At 40.1% G+C, this 19,322-nt stretch overlaps 1 protein-coding gene across 4 annotated transcripts in view; it reads right to left on the reverse strand.

The window, feature by feature from the left end:
- MAP9 (microtubule associated protein 9) overlaps positions 1-19,322 on the reverse strand; it is a 71,728-nt gene that overhangs the window by 19,653 nt on the left and 32,753 nt on the right. For 2 of the 4 annotated variants that reach the window (XM_081545907.1, XM_081545906.1), the window contains exon 14: positions 12,779-14,256. The exons of the other annotated variants lie outside the window; for them this stretch is intronic. In XM_081545907.1, coding sequence (XP_081402033.1) covers positions 14,134-14,256 — 123 coding nt within the window. In that variant the 3' untranslated portion in view covers positions 12,779-14,133. Of the gene's footprint in view, positions 1-12,778; positions 14,257-19,322 lie in introns of those variants that run through there. 4 annotated transcript variants of the gene reach the window in all.

Below are 19,322 nucleotides of genomic sequence, written 5' to 3' on the forward strand. Positions count from 1 at the left end.
AAACTCATCTCCATCCAGTTGGTGATGCCATCCAACCATCTCATCCTCTGTTTTCCCCTTCTCCTCCTGCCCTCAGTCTTTCCCAGCATCAGGGTCTTTTCAAATGAGTTAGTTCTTTGCATCAGGTGGCCAAAGTACTGGAGTTTCAGCTTCAACATCAGTCCTTCCAATGTATATTCAGGACTGATTTCTTTTAGGGTTGACTGGTTGGATCTCCTTTCAGTCCAAGGGACTCTGAAGAATCTTCTCCAACACCACAGTTCAAAAGCATCAGTTCTTCGGCACTCAGCTTTCTTCATCGTCCGACTCTCACATTCATACATGACTACTGGAAAAAGCAAAGCTTTGACTAGATGGACCTTTGTTGGCAAAATAATGTCTCTGCTTTTTAATATGCTGTCCAGGTTGGTCATAGCTTTTCTTCCAAGGAACAAGTGTCTTGGGTCAGTGGTAAAGAATCCACTTGCCAAGGCAGGAGGAACAGGAGTCATGGGGTCAGTTCCCTGGGTTGGGAAGGTCCCCTGGAGATGGAAATGGCAAACTCCTCCAGGATTCTTGTCTGGGAGATCCCATGGACAGAGGAGCCTGGAGGGCTACAGTCCTTGGGTCCATGAAGAGTCAGATATGCCTGAACATGCACACATGTCCTGCTTTGCACCAGAAATAGAAGAATGACTAAATCTCAAGTAACTCATCACTGTAGAAGCCCTGACTTAAATATTCAAACAATCATACCCTTGTTTATCCTGCTTTGCATAATATCCTGCCACAACTGGCATTCCCCCTTTCCCAAGGTCTTCTTTTGTTTTTATCTGAAGGTTTATATTTAAGGTAATGGCTTTGGCTATTTCTGGGAGTAACTCAGATTTCTGGGTAGTTTCCTTGTATGCATGCTATTAACTTCTTTTCTTCTCTTAGTAATCTTCTAATACAAGACGGTTCTCAACCAAGAATCTAGAAGGACAGAGTGAAAAATGTTTTTCCTCCTATACACATAAAATGAAATACTACTCAGCAATAGAAAACAGTGAACCATCAACCAATAGAAACACCTGGATAAATCTTCAGTGTATGTTGTTAACTGAAATAATCCAGTATGAAGAGGCTGCACACAGTTCAGTTCAGTTGCTCAGTCATGTCCGACTCTTTGCGACTCCCTGAACCACAGCATGCCAGGCCTCCCTGTCCATCAACAACTCCCTGAGTCTACCCATGTCCATTGAGTCAGTGATGCCATCCAACCATCTCATTCTCTGTCCTCCCCTTCTCCTCCTGCCCTCAATATTTCCCAGCATCACAGTCTTTTCAAATGAGTCAACTCTTTGCATCAGGTGGCCAAAGTATTGGAGTTTCAGCTTCAACATCAGTCCTTCCAATGAACACCCAGGGCTGATCTCCTTTAGGATGGACTGGTTGGATCTCCTTGCAGTCCAAGGGACTCTCAAGAGTCTTCTCCAACACCACAGTTCAAAAGCATCAATTCTGCAGTGCTCAGCTTTCTTTATAGTCCAACTCTCACATCCATACCTGACCACTGGAAAAACCATAGCCTTGACTAGACAGACCTTTGTTGGCAAAGTAATGTCTCTGCTTTTCAATATGCTGTCAAGGTTGGTCATAACTTTCCTTCTAAGGAGTAAGTGTCTTTTAATTTCATGGCTGCAATCATCATCTGCAGTGATTTTGGAGCCCAAAAAAATAAAGTCAGCCACTGTTTGTGCTGTTTCCCCATCATTTTGCCATGAAGTGATGGGACCAGATGCCATGATCTTAGTTTTCTGAATGTTGAGCTTTAAGCCAACTTTTTCATTCTCTTCTTTCACTTTCATCAAGAGGCTCTTTTGTTCTTTTTCACTTTCTGCAATGAGGGTGGTGTCATCTGCATATCTGAGGTTATTGACATTTCTCCCCGCAATCTTGATTCCAGCTTCTGTTTCCTCCAGCCCAGCATTTCTCATGATGTACTCTGGATATAAGTTATATAAGCAGGGTGACAATATACAGCCTTGACGTACTCCTTTTCCTATTTGGAACCAGTCTGTTGTTCCATGTCCAGTTCTAACTGCTGCTTCCTCACCTGATACAGGTTTCTCAAGCGGCAGGTCTGGTGGTCTGGTATTCCCATCTCTTTCAGAATTTTCCACAGTTTATTGTGATCCACACAGTCAAAGGCTTTGGCATAGTCAATAAAGCAGAAATAGATGTTTTTCTAGAACTCTCTTGCTTTTCCGATGATCCATCAGATGTTGGCAATTTGATCTCTGGCTCCTCTGCCTTTTCTATAACCAGCTTGAACATCTGAAAGTTCATGGTTCACGTATTGCTGAAGCCTGGCTTGGGAGAATTCTAAGCAATACTTTACTAGTGTATGAGATGAGGGCAATAGTGCAGTAGTTCAAGCATTCTTTGGCATTGCCTTTCTTCGGGATTGGAATGAAAACTGACCTTTTCCAGTCCTGTGGCCACTGCTGAGCTTTCCAAATTTGCTGGCATATTGAGTGCAGCACTTTCATAGCATCATCTTTTAGGATTTGAAATAGCTCAACTGGAATTCCATCACCTCCACTAGCTTTGTTCATAGTGATGCTTCCTAAGGCTCACTTGACTTCCCATTCCAGGATGTCTGGCTCTAGGTGAGTGATCACACCATCCTGATTATCTGCATCATGAAGATCTTTTTTGTAGAGTTCTGTGTATTTTTGCCACCTCTTCTTAATATCATCTGCTTCTCTTAGGTCCCTACCATTTCTGTCCTTTATTGAGCCCAACTTTGCAGGAAATATTTACTTGGTATCTCTAATTTTTTTGAAGAGATCTCTAGTCTTTCCCATTCTATTGTTTTCCTCTATTTCTTTGCATTGTTCGCTGGGGAAGGCTTTCTTAGCTCTCCTTGCTGTTCTTTGGAACTCTGCATTCAAATGGGTATATCTTTCCTTTTCTCCTTTGCTTTTCGCCTTCTGTCTTTTCCCAGCTATTTGTAAGGCCTCTTCAGACAGCCATTTTGCTTTTTTGCATTTCTTTTTCTTGGCGATGGTCTTGATTATTATTTCCTGTACAATATCATGAATCTCTGTCCATAGTTCATCAAGCACTCTGTCTATCAGATCTAGTCCCTTAAATCTATTTCTCACTTCCACTCTATAGTCATAAGGGATTTGATTTAGACCATTTGGTCTAGTGGTTTTCTCCACTTTCTTCAATTTCAGTCTGAATTCGGCAATAAGGAGTTCATGATCTGAGCCACAGTCAGCTCCCGGTCAGCACACAGCATGACCCCATTTATAACATTCTGGGGAAGGCAAAGCTACATAGATGGTAAGCCAATTCTGGAGTGGGGGGTTTGAAGTGATACTATAAAATGGATGACTGTCACTCTGCATTTGTCTAAGACTATAGATTTGTATAGCCCAAGGGGTAAGTCATAATTTATTCAAATTTAGTTATTTAGGTTGTGAGAGTGTTACAGGATGGAATATACAATATGGCAGAATGTAGCCATATTAGAAATGTATGGAAAAGCTCAACTGTAGGGGATGGAGTAAAAGGTGCTAACCTAAGTTAACTTTGGAAATGAACAGAATCTGTAGACAAAAGGCAAAATGGACTGTGCATAAACAGTGGACTTTATTTTATGGAGTTCTTTTCCAGGATGTAGTAGCTAAGGATGCTGAAGCCTCTGCCCATGTAATCTGGAAAGGAGCAATGCACAGATAAATGGCAGATGATGGGAGCCAGGCTCCTCACTGTGGGAGTGGGAAATTACAGATAAGCAAGGGGAAAGCCTCTGCCTTCATAATCATGGATCTGGGCTCCCTGGGAGGATATCATGGGGAGTTGACTGGCCAGGAAAAATGCACAGATCTTCACCCTGGAAAGGCCTGGCTGACATAGGAACCTCACACCCATCTTTCCAACCATACCTGCTGCAAGCACTCAGCCCTCCATGATCTGCTAGTTGCAGCTTCTTAGATATGCTAACCCCCAAGCAGATAAAGGAGTGTTAAGGGTCTTGCTTACCCTTACGCTGTCCCAGAATTCAGGCCCTGAAGGTTGGAGCCAGAATAAGAGTCCCTGGGCCTCTAACCTGCAGCCGGCTGGAAGAAAGGAGCCCAGTCCTGAGGGCCGGGATTCCCTGGAGTCTGTGAGCCCTGGTGCCCTGATGCGATTCCTTCCCAGTGGGGACACGGGCAAGGTCTGCCATTTTTTTGTGTTCCTCTGATGAAGCCCAGTAGCACTGGTCTCAGAAATCTCATGGCAGTGTTTCAAACAACACAGTGGTTTTACAAATGAACAAGAGAATGAAGCCTTCAAGTGAGTTTAGCTTACTTCTTCTTCCTTCCCTAAACCTCCATTTGTCTAGCTCCTTGGAAACCTGAGGATAAATCTTATTAATGTTTCAAAGTCTTTAGACAAGTTCTTTCCCCATCTTTCGGTAAATTGAGCTTCTTATTTAGGACAAAAACTTCAGGACATTAGATTTGACAATGATTCCCTGGTATGACACCAAAGGCACAGGCAACAACAATTATTAACAAAAAATGAACAAATTTTGTTGCTGTTCAGTAGCTCAATTGTGTCCAAGTCTCTGTGCCCCATGGACTGCCAGGCTTCCCTCTCTATCACCATCTCCTGGAGCTTGATCAAACTCATGTCCATCAAGTTGGTTTTGCCTTCCAATCATCTCAATCTCTGTCGTACCCAGTAGGATGACTACTCTCAAAAAACCCAGAAAATAACAAATGTTGGCAAAGATATGAACCAATTGGACCCCTTGTGTACTGTTAGTGGGGATAGAAAATGGTACAACCACTGTCGAAGGCACTGTGGCAGTTCCTCAAGAACTTAAAGATAGGAGCCTCCTGGTGGTCCAGCGGGTAAGGATCCACCTGCCAATGCAGGGGACACTGATTCCAGCCCTGGTCCAGGAAGATTCCACATGCTACAGTGCAACTAATCCCACATGCCGCAACTGACGAAGCTTGCATACCTAGAACCCATGGCCCTACAAGAGAAGCCACTGCAGTGAGAAGCTGGCACACTGTAACTAGAGAGTAAAGAAAATGTACTGTAGCCTGGTCAGTGCAATGGTCCAGATGCAATTACCATATGGCTGTGTCTTCCTAGGCCTTCCCTCGTGGCTGAGATGGTAAAGAATCCTCCTGCAATGTGGGAGACTGGGATCAGTCCCTGGGCTGGGAAGATCCCCAGGAGAAGGGAATGGTTACCCACTCCAGCATTTTTGCTTGAAGAAATCCATGGACAGAGAAGCCTGGCAGGGTATAGCCCATACGGTTGCAAAGAGTCAGACACAACTGAGTAACACTTTCACATATATTGAAGTAGCCCCTACTAAATATTATGGGAGAAGGCAGAAAAGACTCACCAAACAGCAAGGGAAGTGGGGACTGGACTTGTGATTGGGCTTAAGTCATGCATAGGTTGTCCTGGGACATGATTGCTTTCTGGTACAGATCATAGCTCAGGCTTGAAGTGCCCCGTGCATAAGACTGTCATGGGGTTTTTGTATGGTATGTTTCAGTCAAGGAGCAAGCAGGGTCAGACATATACTCAGGTCAATCAGCTTCTCCTTCTATCTCTTCACTAGCCTCTGAGATGTCTGGAACCAATTCTCTCAAATCTATCATCCACCATCCCTCATACTCCAAAATCTTTCACCTTCACACTTATCTGCATAAAAGGCATCACCATCCATCCACTGGCCCAGGCTATGATGAAATCTTGAAGTCATTGTTGCTTTTTCTCTATCCTTCATATCTCATACTCAGTGCACTAGAAAAGCTTATTTTTCTACTTCGCAAAACAGCAAGATCAAACCAGTCAATCCTAAAAGAAATCAACCCTGAATATTCATTGGAAGCACTAATGCTGAAGCTGAAGCGCCAATACTTTGGCCGCCTGATGCAAACAGCCAACTCATTGGAAAAGACTCTGATACTGGGAAAGACTGAGGGCAAGAGGAGAAGGGGGCAGCAGAGGATGAGATGGTTGGATAGCATCATTGACTCAATGGATATAAGCAAACTCCAGGAGATAGTGAAGGACAGGGAAGCCTGGTGTGCTGCAGTCCACGGGGTCGCAAAGAGTCAGACAGACTGAGAAACTAAACAACAACAATGAAATTTCTTTATCTGTAGCACTGATGTGATCTTACAAAATGATCCATAATACTTTTCTCATATTGTACATGTACTGCAGCAAGAAGGCTAATCCTCAGAGCATGCAACCTGATTAACTGTTTCAAACCCTAAATTCCATAACCTGCTGGATGTTCTGATATTTTAAAATCTGGTTACCATATATGAAGACTGATATAATTTTTAAAGAATAAGAATGTGTATGTGTGAATATATTCATGTATGTGCATGTATTGTATTTTGCATACTATATACATACATATGTATACACACACATGTATACAGACATACAGCAGCATGGTAGAGAGAGAAACACAGAAAAACAGAGAGAAGGACTGTACCTCTACCTTATTCACTCTCGGCTTAATTTTATGTATGTGGGAAAATGCTTTAGAAAATAAAAACTGGAAGAAAATGCAATATGTTAACTGTCTTTGGGAAATGGAGTGTGGGTGATTTTTGCTATGTGCATTTTATAGTTATGTAATAATTATATACTTACATTACCTTTGCAATCTCTGTATTTTAAGTAACAAAAAGCTATATGTCCAAAATGTCAGTCCTTTTTAATAAAGTTTTATCAAAAAATATATGATTATTTCAGGGGCTTCCCCAGTGGCTCAGTGGTAAAGAATCCACCTGCAATGCAGGAGCCACAGGAGACATGGGTTCGATCCCTGGGTTGGAAAGATCACCTGGAGAAGGGCTTCCTGCCTGGAGAATCTTGTGGACAGAGGAGGTGGGCTACAGTCCATAGGGTTGCAGAGAGTTGACCATGACTGAAGCGATTTAGTTGCTTCATGTACACATGATTATTTCATCTTTTGCTGTTGTTGTTGTTCAGTTGCTAAGTCATGTACGACTCCTTGCGACCCCGTGGGCTGCCGCACACCAGGTTCATCTGTGCTTCACTATCTCCCCAAGTTTGATAAAATTCATGGTCATTGAGTCAGTGATGCTCTCTAGTCATCTCATCCTCTGATGTCCCCTTCTGCTTTTGTCTTCAGTCTTTCCCAGGGTCTTTCCCAGTGAGTCAGCACTTCAAACCAGGTGGCCAAAGTATTGGAGCTTCAGCTTCAGCATTGGTCCTTCCAATGAATATTCAGAATTTTTGAAAGTTGAGTTTTAAGCCAGCTTTTTCACTCTCCTCTCTGAATCCTCATCAAGAGTCACTTTAGTTCCTCTTCACTTTCTAGTATTAGAGTGGCATTATCTGTAGATCTGAGGTTATTGATATTTCTCTCAGCAATCCTAATTTCCATCTTATGGTCCATCCAGCCCAGCATTCTGCATGATGTACTCTGAACATAAGTTAAATAAGCAGGGTGACAATGTACAGACTTGACATCTTCCTTTCCCAACTTGGAACCAGTCAGTTGTTCCATGTCCAGTTCTGTTGCTTCTAGACCTAAACACAGGTTTCTCAGGATAGGTAAAGTGGTCTGGTACTTTCATCTCTTTAAGAATTTTCCACAATTTGTTGTGATCTATACAGTCAAAGGCTTTAGTCAATGAATCAGATAGTTTTCTGGAACTCTCTTGCTTTCTCCATGATCCAATGAATGTTAGCAATTTTATTGCTGGTTCCTCTGTCTCTTCAAAAACGCTGCTTGTACATCTGGGTGTTCTCAATTTATATACTGATGAAGCTTAGGTTGAAGGATTTTGAGCATAACCTTCCTAGCATGTAAAATTAGCACAACTGTATGGGAGTTTGAGCATTTTTTGGCATTGCCTTTCTTTAGGATTGGAATGAAAACTATTTCCAGTCCTATGGCCACTGCTGAATTTTCCAAATTTGTTGACATATTTTGTGCAGCACTTTAAGAAAATCATCTTTTAGGATTTGAAATAACTCAGCTGGAATTTCATCACCTCCGCTAGCTTTGTTCATAGTAATGCTTTCTAAGGCCTATTTGACTTCACACTCCAGGATGTCTGGATCTAGTTGAGTGACCACTGGTTATACGAGTCATTAAGACCTTTCATGTATAGTTCTTCAGTGTATTCTTGCCACCTCTTAATTTCTTCTACTTCTGTTAGTTACTTACCATTGCTGTCCCATATACTTGCATGAAATGTTCCATTTCCAGTTTTCTTGAATAGATCTCGTCTTTCCATTCTTTTGTTTTCCTCTATTTCTTTGCACTGTTTACTTAAGAAGGCCTTCTTATCTCCCCTTGCTATTTTCTAGAACTCTGCATTCAGTTAGGCATATCTTTTTCTTTCACCATTGCCTTTTGCTTCTCTTCTTTCCCCCATTATTTGTAAACCCTTCTCAGAGAACCAGTTTGATTTCTTGCATTTTTCTTTGGGATGGTTTTGATCATTGGCTCCTGCACGTTATAAATGTCCACCGATAGTTCTTCAGGCACTCTGTCTACCAGATCTAATCCTTTGACTCTATTCATCACCTCCACTATATAATCATAAAGAATTTGATTTAGGTCATACCTGAATGGCCTAGTGCTTTTCCCTATTTTCTTCAATTTAAGCCTGAATTTTGCAGTAAGGATCTGGTGATCTGAGCCAGTCAGTTCCAGGTCTTATTTTTAGCCCTTTAGCCCACAAATAAAATTCATACCATATTTCTTATCATTATGAAGTGAAACTTGGACTCAGTAAATATCACCCAATAAAATATATCTTGAATAATTCACTTTTAATGCATCATATGAAATTATGCTACTGAAAAGCAGACATTAAACACATCTCCTAAAATAATTCTTAAAGCATCCTTTAGGAAGAATTTAGTTCACTCAAGTCAACATTATACAACTACATGTAATACATATGTTTCAAAATAACCAAATAACATGAAATTTTAACATAAAAAGAATTCAGAGAAGTCTCCAGTTAAATGTTACATAGCATTCTTTATTTCTGGTAGCCAGTGTATCCAGGAAGCAGGATAATTGATAGTATCTTTGCTTTCCATAGAATGGAGGCATGTGGGTTTAAATATTTTTTAACACAGCATTATTGAAAGCAGAGTTAAAATTAAATCAGGACAGTGAGTTTTTTTGTACTAGTTTATTCTTGGGAACAATTTTGAGAAACATCAATTTCTCCTATTTTGTAAAATTCTTTTTCTCTACTGTATCTTAACCCATGATTCAGCATTTTAAAAACTGCAGTATTTCCCCACATTTTCCATGAGAATGTAGGTGCACAAACAGCTCTGATCTGAGGTTATAGAGAAGGCTGTGGAAGAGCAAGGACACATCTGAGAGTATAAAAATCAGTGACATTAATGATGGTAGATTATCAAAATTGTAGAATGGTGGACAATCTACAGCTGGGAAACCTGATACCTGAGTTGTAACTCTAGATTTCTTATGGTCCTTTGTGTGAAAACAGGCAAGTGCAAGGCTTTGGAAATCAGTTTCTTTAACTTAGAAATAAGAATTTGGGCCAGGTTTATTAAATTATTAAAATGTCTTTCAGATGCATAGTTATATCACTCTACAGTACCAAACTTTGGACACGTGACTACTGTCAGCTACTGCTTTGGCAACAGTGAAAAACATCAGTTTCAATACTATTTAAAACAGTAAATGAACTACTCACATTTTCAAAATGTGGCACAATGCAAACCACTGGAATATTGTTATCCCTGAACAATTCTTATTTCTTTTTTTTTATAATTGTATTTATTTTTGGCTGTGCTGGGTCTTCCTTGCCTCACTGACTTTTCTGTCAATAGTTGCAGCGGGTGGGGCTGCTCTCTAGCTGTGGTGCCTGGGCTTCTCACTGCAGTGGCCTCTCGCTGCGGAGCACAGGTTTTAGGGTGCACAGATGTCAACAGTTGCAGTATATGGGCTCAGTAGTTGCGGCTCCAGGGCCCTAGAACACAGGCTCAAGAGTTGTTGCACACAGCTTTTGTTGTTCCGAGGCATGTGGGATCTTCCTGGAATAGGGATCAAACCTGTGTCTGCTCCTCTGGCAGGCGGATTCTTTACCACTGATCCACCAGTGAAGCCCCAATTCTTATTTTCTTACATTAAGAAAATTTTAACCTCTTCCTGATCTAAGATGCCATATCATTTATTTATTATGTAACACTAATTTTCTTGGTTATTATGAACTTTGATTCTGAATAAAATGGTGGCGCTAGTGGTAAAGAACCTGCTTGCCAATGAAGGAGACATAGGAGCCTAGGATTCGACCCCCTGGGTCAGGAAGATCCCCTGGAGAAGGAAATGGCAACCCACGCCAGTATTCTTGCCTGGAGAATCCCATGGACAGAGGAGCCTGGTGGGCTACGGTCACAGGGTCGCAAAGAGTCAGACACAACTGAAGTGACTTATCACAGTTTTCTTGGTTATTATGAAACTTCTGTTCTGAATAAAATTTTATTTTTTACTATTATTAAAATTTCTAGGGAAACTGTTCTCAGTAATGTTTTAAAATATTCATTAAATTGCTATTTACTTTGAAGCGTCAGCATTTTTCAAGTACTCAATACAGTTTACAAAAGTAGACATTTAATCTGAAAATCTGTAGGATTTTAATGTTTTTAATTCAAATTAATATTCCCTCATATTCCCAGGTGGTGCAGTGGTAAAGAATCCACCTACCAAGGCAGGAGACACAGGAGACAGCCAGTTCAGTGTCTGGGTTGGGACGATCTCCTGGAGGAGAAGGAAATGGCAACCCACTCCAGTATTCTTGCCTGGAAAATATCACAGACAGAGGAGTCTGGTGGGCTCCTGGGGTTGCAAAGAGTTGGACACGATTGAGCACACACATATTTTAAGAAAAACTTAACAAATGTTAATGATATTGATATCTCATCATTTTAAAAGAAATACAGGGAAATCATATGCCTTAAATAGATAAAAACCTTCAGGAGAATATTACCAGGCTTGATTCTTCTCTTTGGACCTCAAAAAGTAAATTCACTCAGCTCCCAGAACTCAGCTTTACTTCTGTTACAGGAGAAGAGGTTATTTCATTCTGTTAGACCATTCAATCAGTACTGCTGCTGCTGCTAAGTCGCTTCAGTTGTGTCTGACTCTGTGCGACCCCATAGACGGCAGCCCTCCAGGCTCCCCCGTCCCTGGGATTCTCCAGGCAAGAACACTGGAATGGGTTGCCATTTCCTTCTGCAATGCATGAAAGTGAAAAGTGAAAGCAAGGACACTCAGTCGTGTCTGACTCTTAGCGACCCCATGGACTGCAGCCTACCAGGCTCCTCCGTCCATGGGATTTTCCAGGCAAGAGTACTGGAGTGGGGTGCCACCGCCTTCTCCAGCTTGCTGTAAACAGGAAATAATGTTTTATTTAGCATAGTAAGATGAAATTTCTATTTGAGGGAAATAACTTGTTGGGTCTTTGCAAACACTTCAATATTCCTTTTCATTTACCTCACAAGAATGCTATGGAATTACTATTTAGGTTTCTTTTTAGAAGGTCCCAAATGCAGGTCACCTCTATATCTTCTTTTGAGTGCTACAGCTAGACTGTCCAGGGAAGCAGAAATTTATTCTTGTACATCAATCATGTGCAATGTTAACTTACCATTATCAACCCCATCCATGATAATCTTGTCACAAACATGAAGTGGGGAAACATACGGCTCAGCATAAGAAGTAAATGAAAACAATGAACACTTATTAAGCCTTTCCTTATGCTTTGTTAATTGACTATGATGTGATAACAGTTAATTCACTAAGCGTGATAAAATAGAAGGAAATGGTCAGGATGCTTAAGAAAATATTTGATATGCAATCTATCATACACATAGTGAAGATCTCACAGCCATAAAAGTAGATGTACTTTTTTTCTATTTTTCTTTACCTCCATGGACTTTGCAAATATCTTTTAAGCTCTAAATAGCTAATTCAATACAATAAATACTTAATCTATTCTGTTTTATTTATGAATTTTTTTTATCTGCAGCACTGATATGATCTTACAGAGATATCCATGACATTTTTCTTACTTTGCACATCCACTGCAGCAAGCAGGCTAATTCTCAGAGTGTGAAACCTCCTGACTAACTGTCTCAAAGTGTAAGTTTAATAACCCACTGGGTGTTCTGACATTCAATTACTAGACATGGGCATGTGAACTAACTCCTTAAAATATTATGAATTCCTTTTTTCATTTTTGAGTGTTTGATTTCTCTGACTCTCGGTACGTTTATCTGCAAAATGAAGATAAGAACACATACTCTGAATAGCTGTTGTAAAGACAAGACATAATACTTGTAAAGATCTAGTAGAAAGCATACAACAGATGCTTAATAAATAGTAACTTTACTCTCATCTACTACTGCATTGCCTCACTGGTTAAAGTAGCATTTCAACTCAGAGCACACACTTGGTCTGTGATAAACTAGATGACAACTGTGAGTCCAATCAATGAGGATATGCAGAGATCAAATAAATATATTCTTTGGACATTTTCTACAAGTTATCTTTTCATAATTTCTTCTAAATATAAGTTATATGACTCTGGATTAGCTAAGAGGACAAAAATTGTCTTTATCATTTTTATGGCTTTAGTCTAAAAAATAATAGTAATAATGACCCTGGACTCGTGAAATTTCCACAACTAATGAATACCACTACCACGAAATGGACATCTTTTGATGTCAATGAAATGATAAAGCGAGATAAAATTTAGGAAGATATATTTTAGAGGTCTGATCATTATAAAGTGCCTATGAATGTGCAGTCAATCATTCAGAAATTTAATTATTTCTATGATTAAAGTACTAGATGATTTTCATTTGATACTGGGGAATAAACACAGTTAAATAACATGTACAGGCTAGTGCAGGTCATCATGGATCATCGGACTGTAAGGATTATCAGGACACGATAAAGGGTTATACATTTCAATGGTTAAAAGCAATCTGATTATTAGCTCTTCATTTTTGGCAATTTACCAGATGGCACAGTGGTAATCTGCCTGCCAATGCAGGAGACACAAGAGACGTGGGCTTGATCCCTGGGTCAGGAAGATCCCCTGGAGAAGGAAATAACAACCCACTCCAGTACCCTTGCCTGCAAAATCCCATGGACAGAGGAACCTGGCAGGATACAGCCCATGGGGTTGCAAAAGGTCACTCAGATGCGACTGAGCACGCAAGTACACACACATCTAGAGATAAAAATGCCTTCACTGCTTTCACTGATTAAACTCCAAAGCATCTTTTTCATTGTCAGTAGAAATGATCAGCATTAATTAAAACAGATTCTTCTAACTATAAATAACTGAAGGAATAGTTTTAAAGTTAGTTTGGCTAAAATTGTTGAACTGATAAATAACTAATTAAGGCAAGAATCAGTTCAGTTCAGTTCAGTCGCGCAGAGTCTCTGACTCTTTGCAATCCCATGGACTGCAGGACCTCAGGCCTGTTTGTCCATCACCAACTCCCGGAGTTTACCCAAACCCACGTCCATTGAGTTGGTGATGCCATCCAACCATCTCATCCTCTGTCATCCCCTTCTCCTCCTGCCTTCAATCTTTCCCAGCACCAGAGTCTTTTCAAATGAGTCAGTTCTTTGCATCAGGTGGCCAAAGTATTGGAGTTTCAGCTTCAGCATCAGTCCTTCCAATGAATATTCAGGACTGATTTCCTTTAGGATGGACTGGTTGGATCTCCTTGCAGTCCAAGGGACTCTCAAGAGTCTTCTCCAACAACACAGTTCAAAAGCAATTCTTTGGCACTCAGCTTTCTATTGTAGTCTGACTCTCACATCCATACACGACTACTCAAAAAACCGTAACTTTGACTAGACAGACCTTTGTTGGCAAAGTAATATCTCTGCTTTTTAATATGCTGTCTAGATTGGTCATAGCTTTTCTTCTAAGGAGCAAGCGTCTTTTAATTTCATGACTGCAGTCACCATCTGCAGTGATTTCGGAGCCCCCCAAATAAAGTCTGTCACTGTTTCCATTGTTTCTCCATCTATTTGCCATTAAGTGATGGGGCCAGATGCCATGATCTTAGTTTTCTGAATTATCAAAACACTTTTGAGAACACCATTCTGCTTGGAGGGCTCCATGGAGGAAGTGCCTCATTTTCAAGAAAGGGATGGCGTTTCTTTTGTTTTCGTTCAATTCTTTCCTTCCTTTCTTTTTTTTCCTAAAGAGAAAACAAACAACTATAAATTTATATACAAATATGACCATTATTTTCAAATCAAGTTGCTTGCTGAAGAACAAAATAATCATTATAAGGTATTTAAATTTCATTTGTTAGCTTTGTTAAGTCGTGTATGATTCTTTTCAACCCCATGAACTGCAGCATGCCAGGCTTCCCTATCTTTCAGTATCTTCTGGGGTTTGCTCAAACTCATGTCCTTTGAGTTGGTGATGCTATCTAACCATCTCATTCTCTGCTGCCCTCTTCTCTCCTTGCCCTCAATCTTTCCCAGCATCAGGGTCTTTTCCAATAAGTCGGCTCTTTGAATCAGGTAGTCAAAGTACTGGAGCTTCAGCTTCAGCATCGATTCTTCTAATGAATATTCAGGCATGATTTCCTTTAGGATTTGATCTTCCTGCTGTTCAAGGGACTCTGAAGAGTCTTCTTCAGCACCACAATTTGAAAGTATCAATTGCTCAGTGCTCAGTCTTTTTATAGTCCAACTTTCACATCCATACATGACTACTGGAAAAATCATAGCTTTGACTATTCAGACCTTGGTTGGCAAAGTAATGTCTCTGTTTTTTAATATGCTGTCTAGGTTTGCCATGGATTTTCTCCCAAGGAGCAAGCATCTTTTAATTTCATGACTGCAGTCACTATCCAGTGACTTTGGAGCCCATGAAAATAAAATCTGTCACTGGTTCCACTTTCTCCCCATCTATTTGCCATGAAGTGATGGGACCGGATGCCATGATTTTAGTTTTTTGAATGTTGAGTTTTAAGCCAGGCTTTTCACTCTCCTCTTTCACCCTCATCAAGACTCTTTAGTTCCTCTTTGCTTTCTGCCATTAGAATGGTATCATCTGCATATCTAAGGTTGTTGATGTTTCTCCCAGTAATCTTGATTCCAGCTTGTGAGTCAACCAGCCTGGCATTTTGCATGATGTCCTCTGCATAGAAGTTCACTAAGCAGGTGACAATATACAGCCTTGATGTACTCCATTCCCAATTTTGAGTCTGTTGCTCCATGTCTGGTTCTAACTGTTGCTTCTTGATATGCATACAGATTTCTCAGGAGACAGGTAAGGTGGTCTGGTATTCCCATCCCTTGAAGAATTTTCCACAGTTTGTAGTGATCCACGCAGTCAAAGGATTTAGCAGAGTCAATGAAACAGAAGTAGATGTTTTTCTCAGTTCAGTTCGGTTTAGTTGCTCAGTCATGTCTGATTCTTTGCAACCCCATGCCAGGCTTCCCTCTCCATCACCAACTCCTGGAGCTTGCTCAAATTCATGTCCATCCACTGAGTGACATCATCCAACCATCTCATCCTCTGTCATCCCCTTCTCCTCCTGCCTTCCATCTTTATCAGAGTGAAGGTCGTTTCCAATGAGTCAGTTCTTCACATCAGGTGGCCAAAGTACTGGAGCTTCAGCTTAAGCATCAGTCCTTCCAATGAATATTCAGGACTGATTTCCTTTACAATTGACTGATTTGATTTCCTTGCAGTCCAAGGGACTCTCAAGAGTTTTCTCCAACACCACAGTTCAACAGCATCAATTCTTTGGCACTCAGCTTTCTTCACAGTCCAACTCTCACATCCATACATGACTACTGGAAAAACCATAGCTTTGACTAGACAGACCTTTATCGGCAAAGTAATGTCTCTGCTTTTTAATATGCTGTCTAGATTGGTCATAGCTTTTCTTCCAAGGAACAGGCATCTTTTAATTTCATGGCTGCAGTCACCATCTGCTTTCATTTTGGAGCCCAAGAAAATAAAGTTTGTCACTATTTCCATTGTTTCCCCATCTATTTGCCACGAAGTGATGGGACCAGATGTCATGATCTTACTTTCTTGAATGTTGAGTTTTAAACCAACTTTTTCACTCTACTCTTTCACTTTCATCAACATGCTCTTTAGTTCTTCTTCATTTTCTGCCATAGGGTGGTATCATCTGTGTATCATGTATTTTTGGAAATCCTTTAATAGGTTAGAAAGCAATAGCAACTAGGAGATGTTGCTGATTTATAAGTATACTATCAATAGGCATTAGCACACCACTTAATTTTTTAAATATTAAAAGTGATAATATTTTAAAAGAATTATGTAAAATAGGAGGACAAAGACCTGTAATTCCATAATTCAAAGAGAATAATTGTCAGAAGTTAGTGATGACTTTCAGAGAACAGGGTCTCAGAAATAAATTACTAGATGCAAAGGTTGAGTATGTGATGGCAACAGAAGATACCTCAGTGTTTACAGATATTTGAATATTGAGGCTCATATTTCTTTGCTTATTATTGAGCTTGAGCATCTTTTCATTTGTTTAGTCTTCTTGTGAATTTTTTGCTCAATTATTTGCTCATCTAACTGCACAGGTATCAGAGTTTACAATTTTTAGCAATTTGCATATTTTCATGTAACACATATTATCCTTGTAGCATTTTATCTACATTATTTTTAGTCCTTATTTTTTTTAAATTAATATTTCAACCATAGACAACTAAACTGTTTAAAGAGTAATACAGTCAAAACCCACACACTCACTACCTGCCTTTTGAAATAAAACATGATCAATACTTGTGCAGCCTGTGTATCCATTCCCTCACTGCACCTGTTTTTTCTCTACCCTCCAGACCTAGCCATTACTCTGAATGTAGTGCTTATAGTTGCAGCACATCTCTTAATACCTTTATCACACATGTATTCATCCCCAAATAACAATTTTTTGGCAGGTTTTTAAAATTTATGCTAAAAGGTGTTATTGCTGGGCTCTCAAGAGTTTTCTCCAGCAACACAATTTGAAAGCATCATTTTAAATCGATGCTAAATGGTACCATGCTATATATTCTTTGGCAACTGTCTTCTTTATCATCATATCTCTAAGATACATCTATGTAGAGCTATAGTTCTAATTCAGTGATGCACAGAATCCTAGTATATCAACATACCATAGTTTACAACATACTTATTTTGGTGTTGAAGACATGATGTTCTAATGTTTTCTTCCCACACAAAGACAATGCTGCTGTAAATGTCTGATTCCTTGTGCTTGTAAGTCAAAAATCTCCATACACATGGCTAGGAGTGAAACTGCCAGTTTGTAGGGTATGAATATGTTTGACTTTGCTGGATGACAACGATTTATTTTCCAAAGCTGTAGGAAATTATCGTCCAACAACCTATATTTTTATTTTGTATTATTATGTATCCTATTGTTTAGAATTTTATTGTTGTTGTTTAGTCAGTAAGGCGTGTCCAACTCCTTGCAAATCTCATGGACTGTAGCCTGACATACTACACGTCCATGGGATTTCTCAGGCAAGAATAAAGCAGTGGGTTGCCATTTCCTTCTCCAGGGAATCTTCCCGACCCAGAGATTGAACCCACATCTTCTGAATTGCAGGCGGATTCTTTACCACTGAGCCACTGAGGAAGCCAGCTTAATGCTTAAATCTTTTGAAGTATGTATTACAATAAAGAACTGTTTGAAGTGACTTTATGTCCAAATGTCATGAATGATCCCAACTGGTACTGCCTCACATTTATTAATCTGTGTTACTTTATTCTATAGTACATCCTTACAGGTAACAGGTTCTGAGGAGTCCATGGTCTGTTATTCTTCTTGCTGCTGTTGTTCAGTTGCTCAGTCGTTTCTGACTCTTTACAATCCTATGGACTGAAGCATGACAGGCTTCCCTGTCCTTTGCCATCTCCCAGAGTTTGCTCAACCTCATGTCCATTGAGTCGGTGATGCCATCCAACCATTTCATCCTCTGTCATCCCCTTCTCCTCCTGCCCTCAATCTTTCCCAGCATTATGGTCTTTTCCAATGAGTCAGCTCTTCGCATCAGGTGGCCAAAGTACTGGAGTTTCAGCTTCAGCATCAGTCCTTCCAATGAACATTCAGGGTTGATTTCCTTTAGGATTAACTGGGTTGATCTCCTTCCTGTCTAAGGGACTCTCTAGAATCTTCTCTAAAACCACAGTTCGAAAGCATCAATTCTTCACCGCTCAGTTTTCTTTATGGTCCAACTCTCACATTTGTACATGACCATTGGAAAAACCATAGCTTTGACTATACGGACCTTTGTTGGCAAAGTGATGTCTCTGCTTTTTAATATGCTCTCTAGGTTTGTCATAGCTTTTCTTTCAAGGAGCAACCATCTTTTAATTTCTTGGCTACAGTGTGCTCTTTCATTCTGTTAAGCACCAAGACCTTACTATGGTCAAGTAGTATACAAGAAGCCATGCATGAAGTGATTATAAAATCCAAACACATAAATTACTGTCCCTGTCCCTTAGGGAACTTTCAAAACAGATGGCTAATAAACAAGTACATAGACAACAGATAATTCCAAATTGTGTGAAATTTTATGAAACATATAAAAAAGCTGTTGTGATTGATAAAAAAAATAATAGGAAGTTCTTACTTTCAAAGAAAAGTGGATTCAGGCATTCACTTTGAGTGAGATGTGATAGGTAAGAGGAGAGACGTGCATGGAGGAGAGGTGTGTGCATGAGATTCTCACACAAGGAGGAGATGGGGCAGGAGACGAAGCCAGTGTGCCAGTGTAGACACAGCCTGGCAGGGAGGGGCAAGGGTCCCTGATAAGAACGACACAGTAAATGTGTAAGAGCTACTATCTACTGCAGCAGGCCACTGCAACATTTAGAACAAAAGTTAAAAAAAAAAAGAGCTGTCAACAGGTGATTTGGAGAAGGCAGGCAGAGAGTTGAGAGGCAGATGGGCGACCAGGGCAGCAGAGGAGGAGACAGCTGTAAGTGGGACGAGAAATCGAGCATGCAGAATGCCCAGAGGTCTAGGATAGAGCGCAGAAAAGAATGCATCCCATAGGTTAAATGGTCTGGCAAAATCATAACTCTCAAAATGGAGTTCTGGGAAAGGGTTAAGATTGGAATTTATTAAGGATGGAAAGAATATGAAGAACTAAGGAAGTATAAACAAACTTTCCAGAAGTTTAGCTATAAAAAAGAGCAGTGAAATATGCAATTGTAGATGGACAGAAATGAAGAATTAAGAGAGTTTATTTTTACTTA

The sequence above is a fragment of the Giraffa tippelskirchi genome, chromosome 11, assembly GCF_054371585.1.
Source record: "Giraffa tippelskirchi isolate mGirTip1 chromosome 11, T2T-mGirTip1v1.2.pri, whole genome shotgun sequence".
Lineage (NCBI taxonomy): Eukaryota > Metazoa > Chordata > Mammalia > Artiodactyla > Giraffidae > Giraffa > Giraffa tippelskirchi.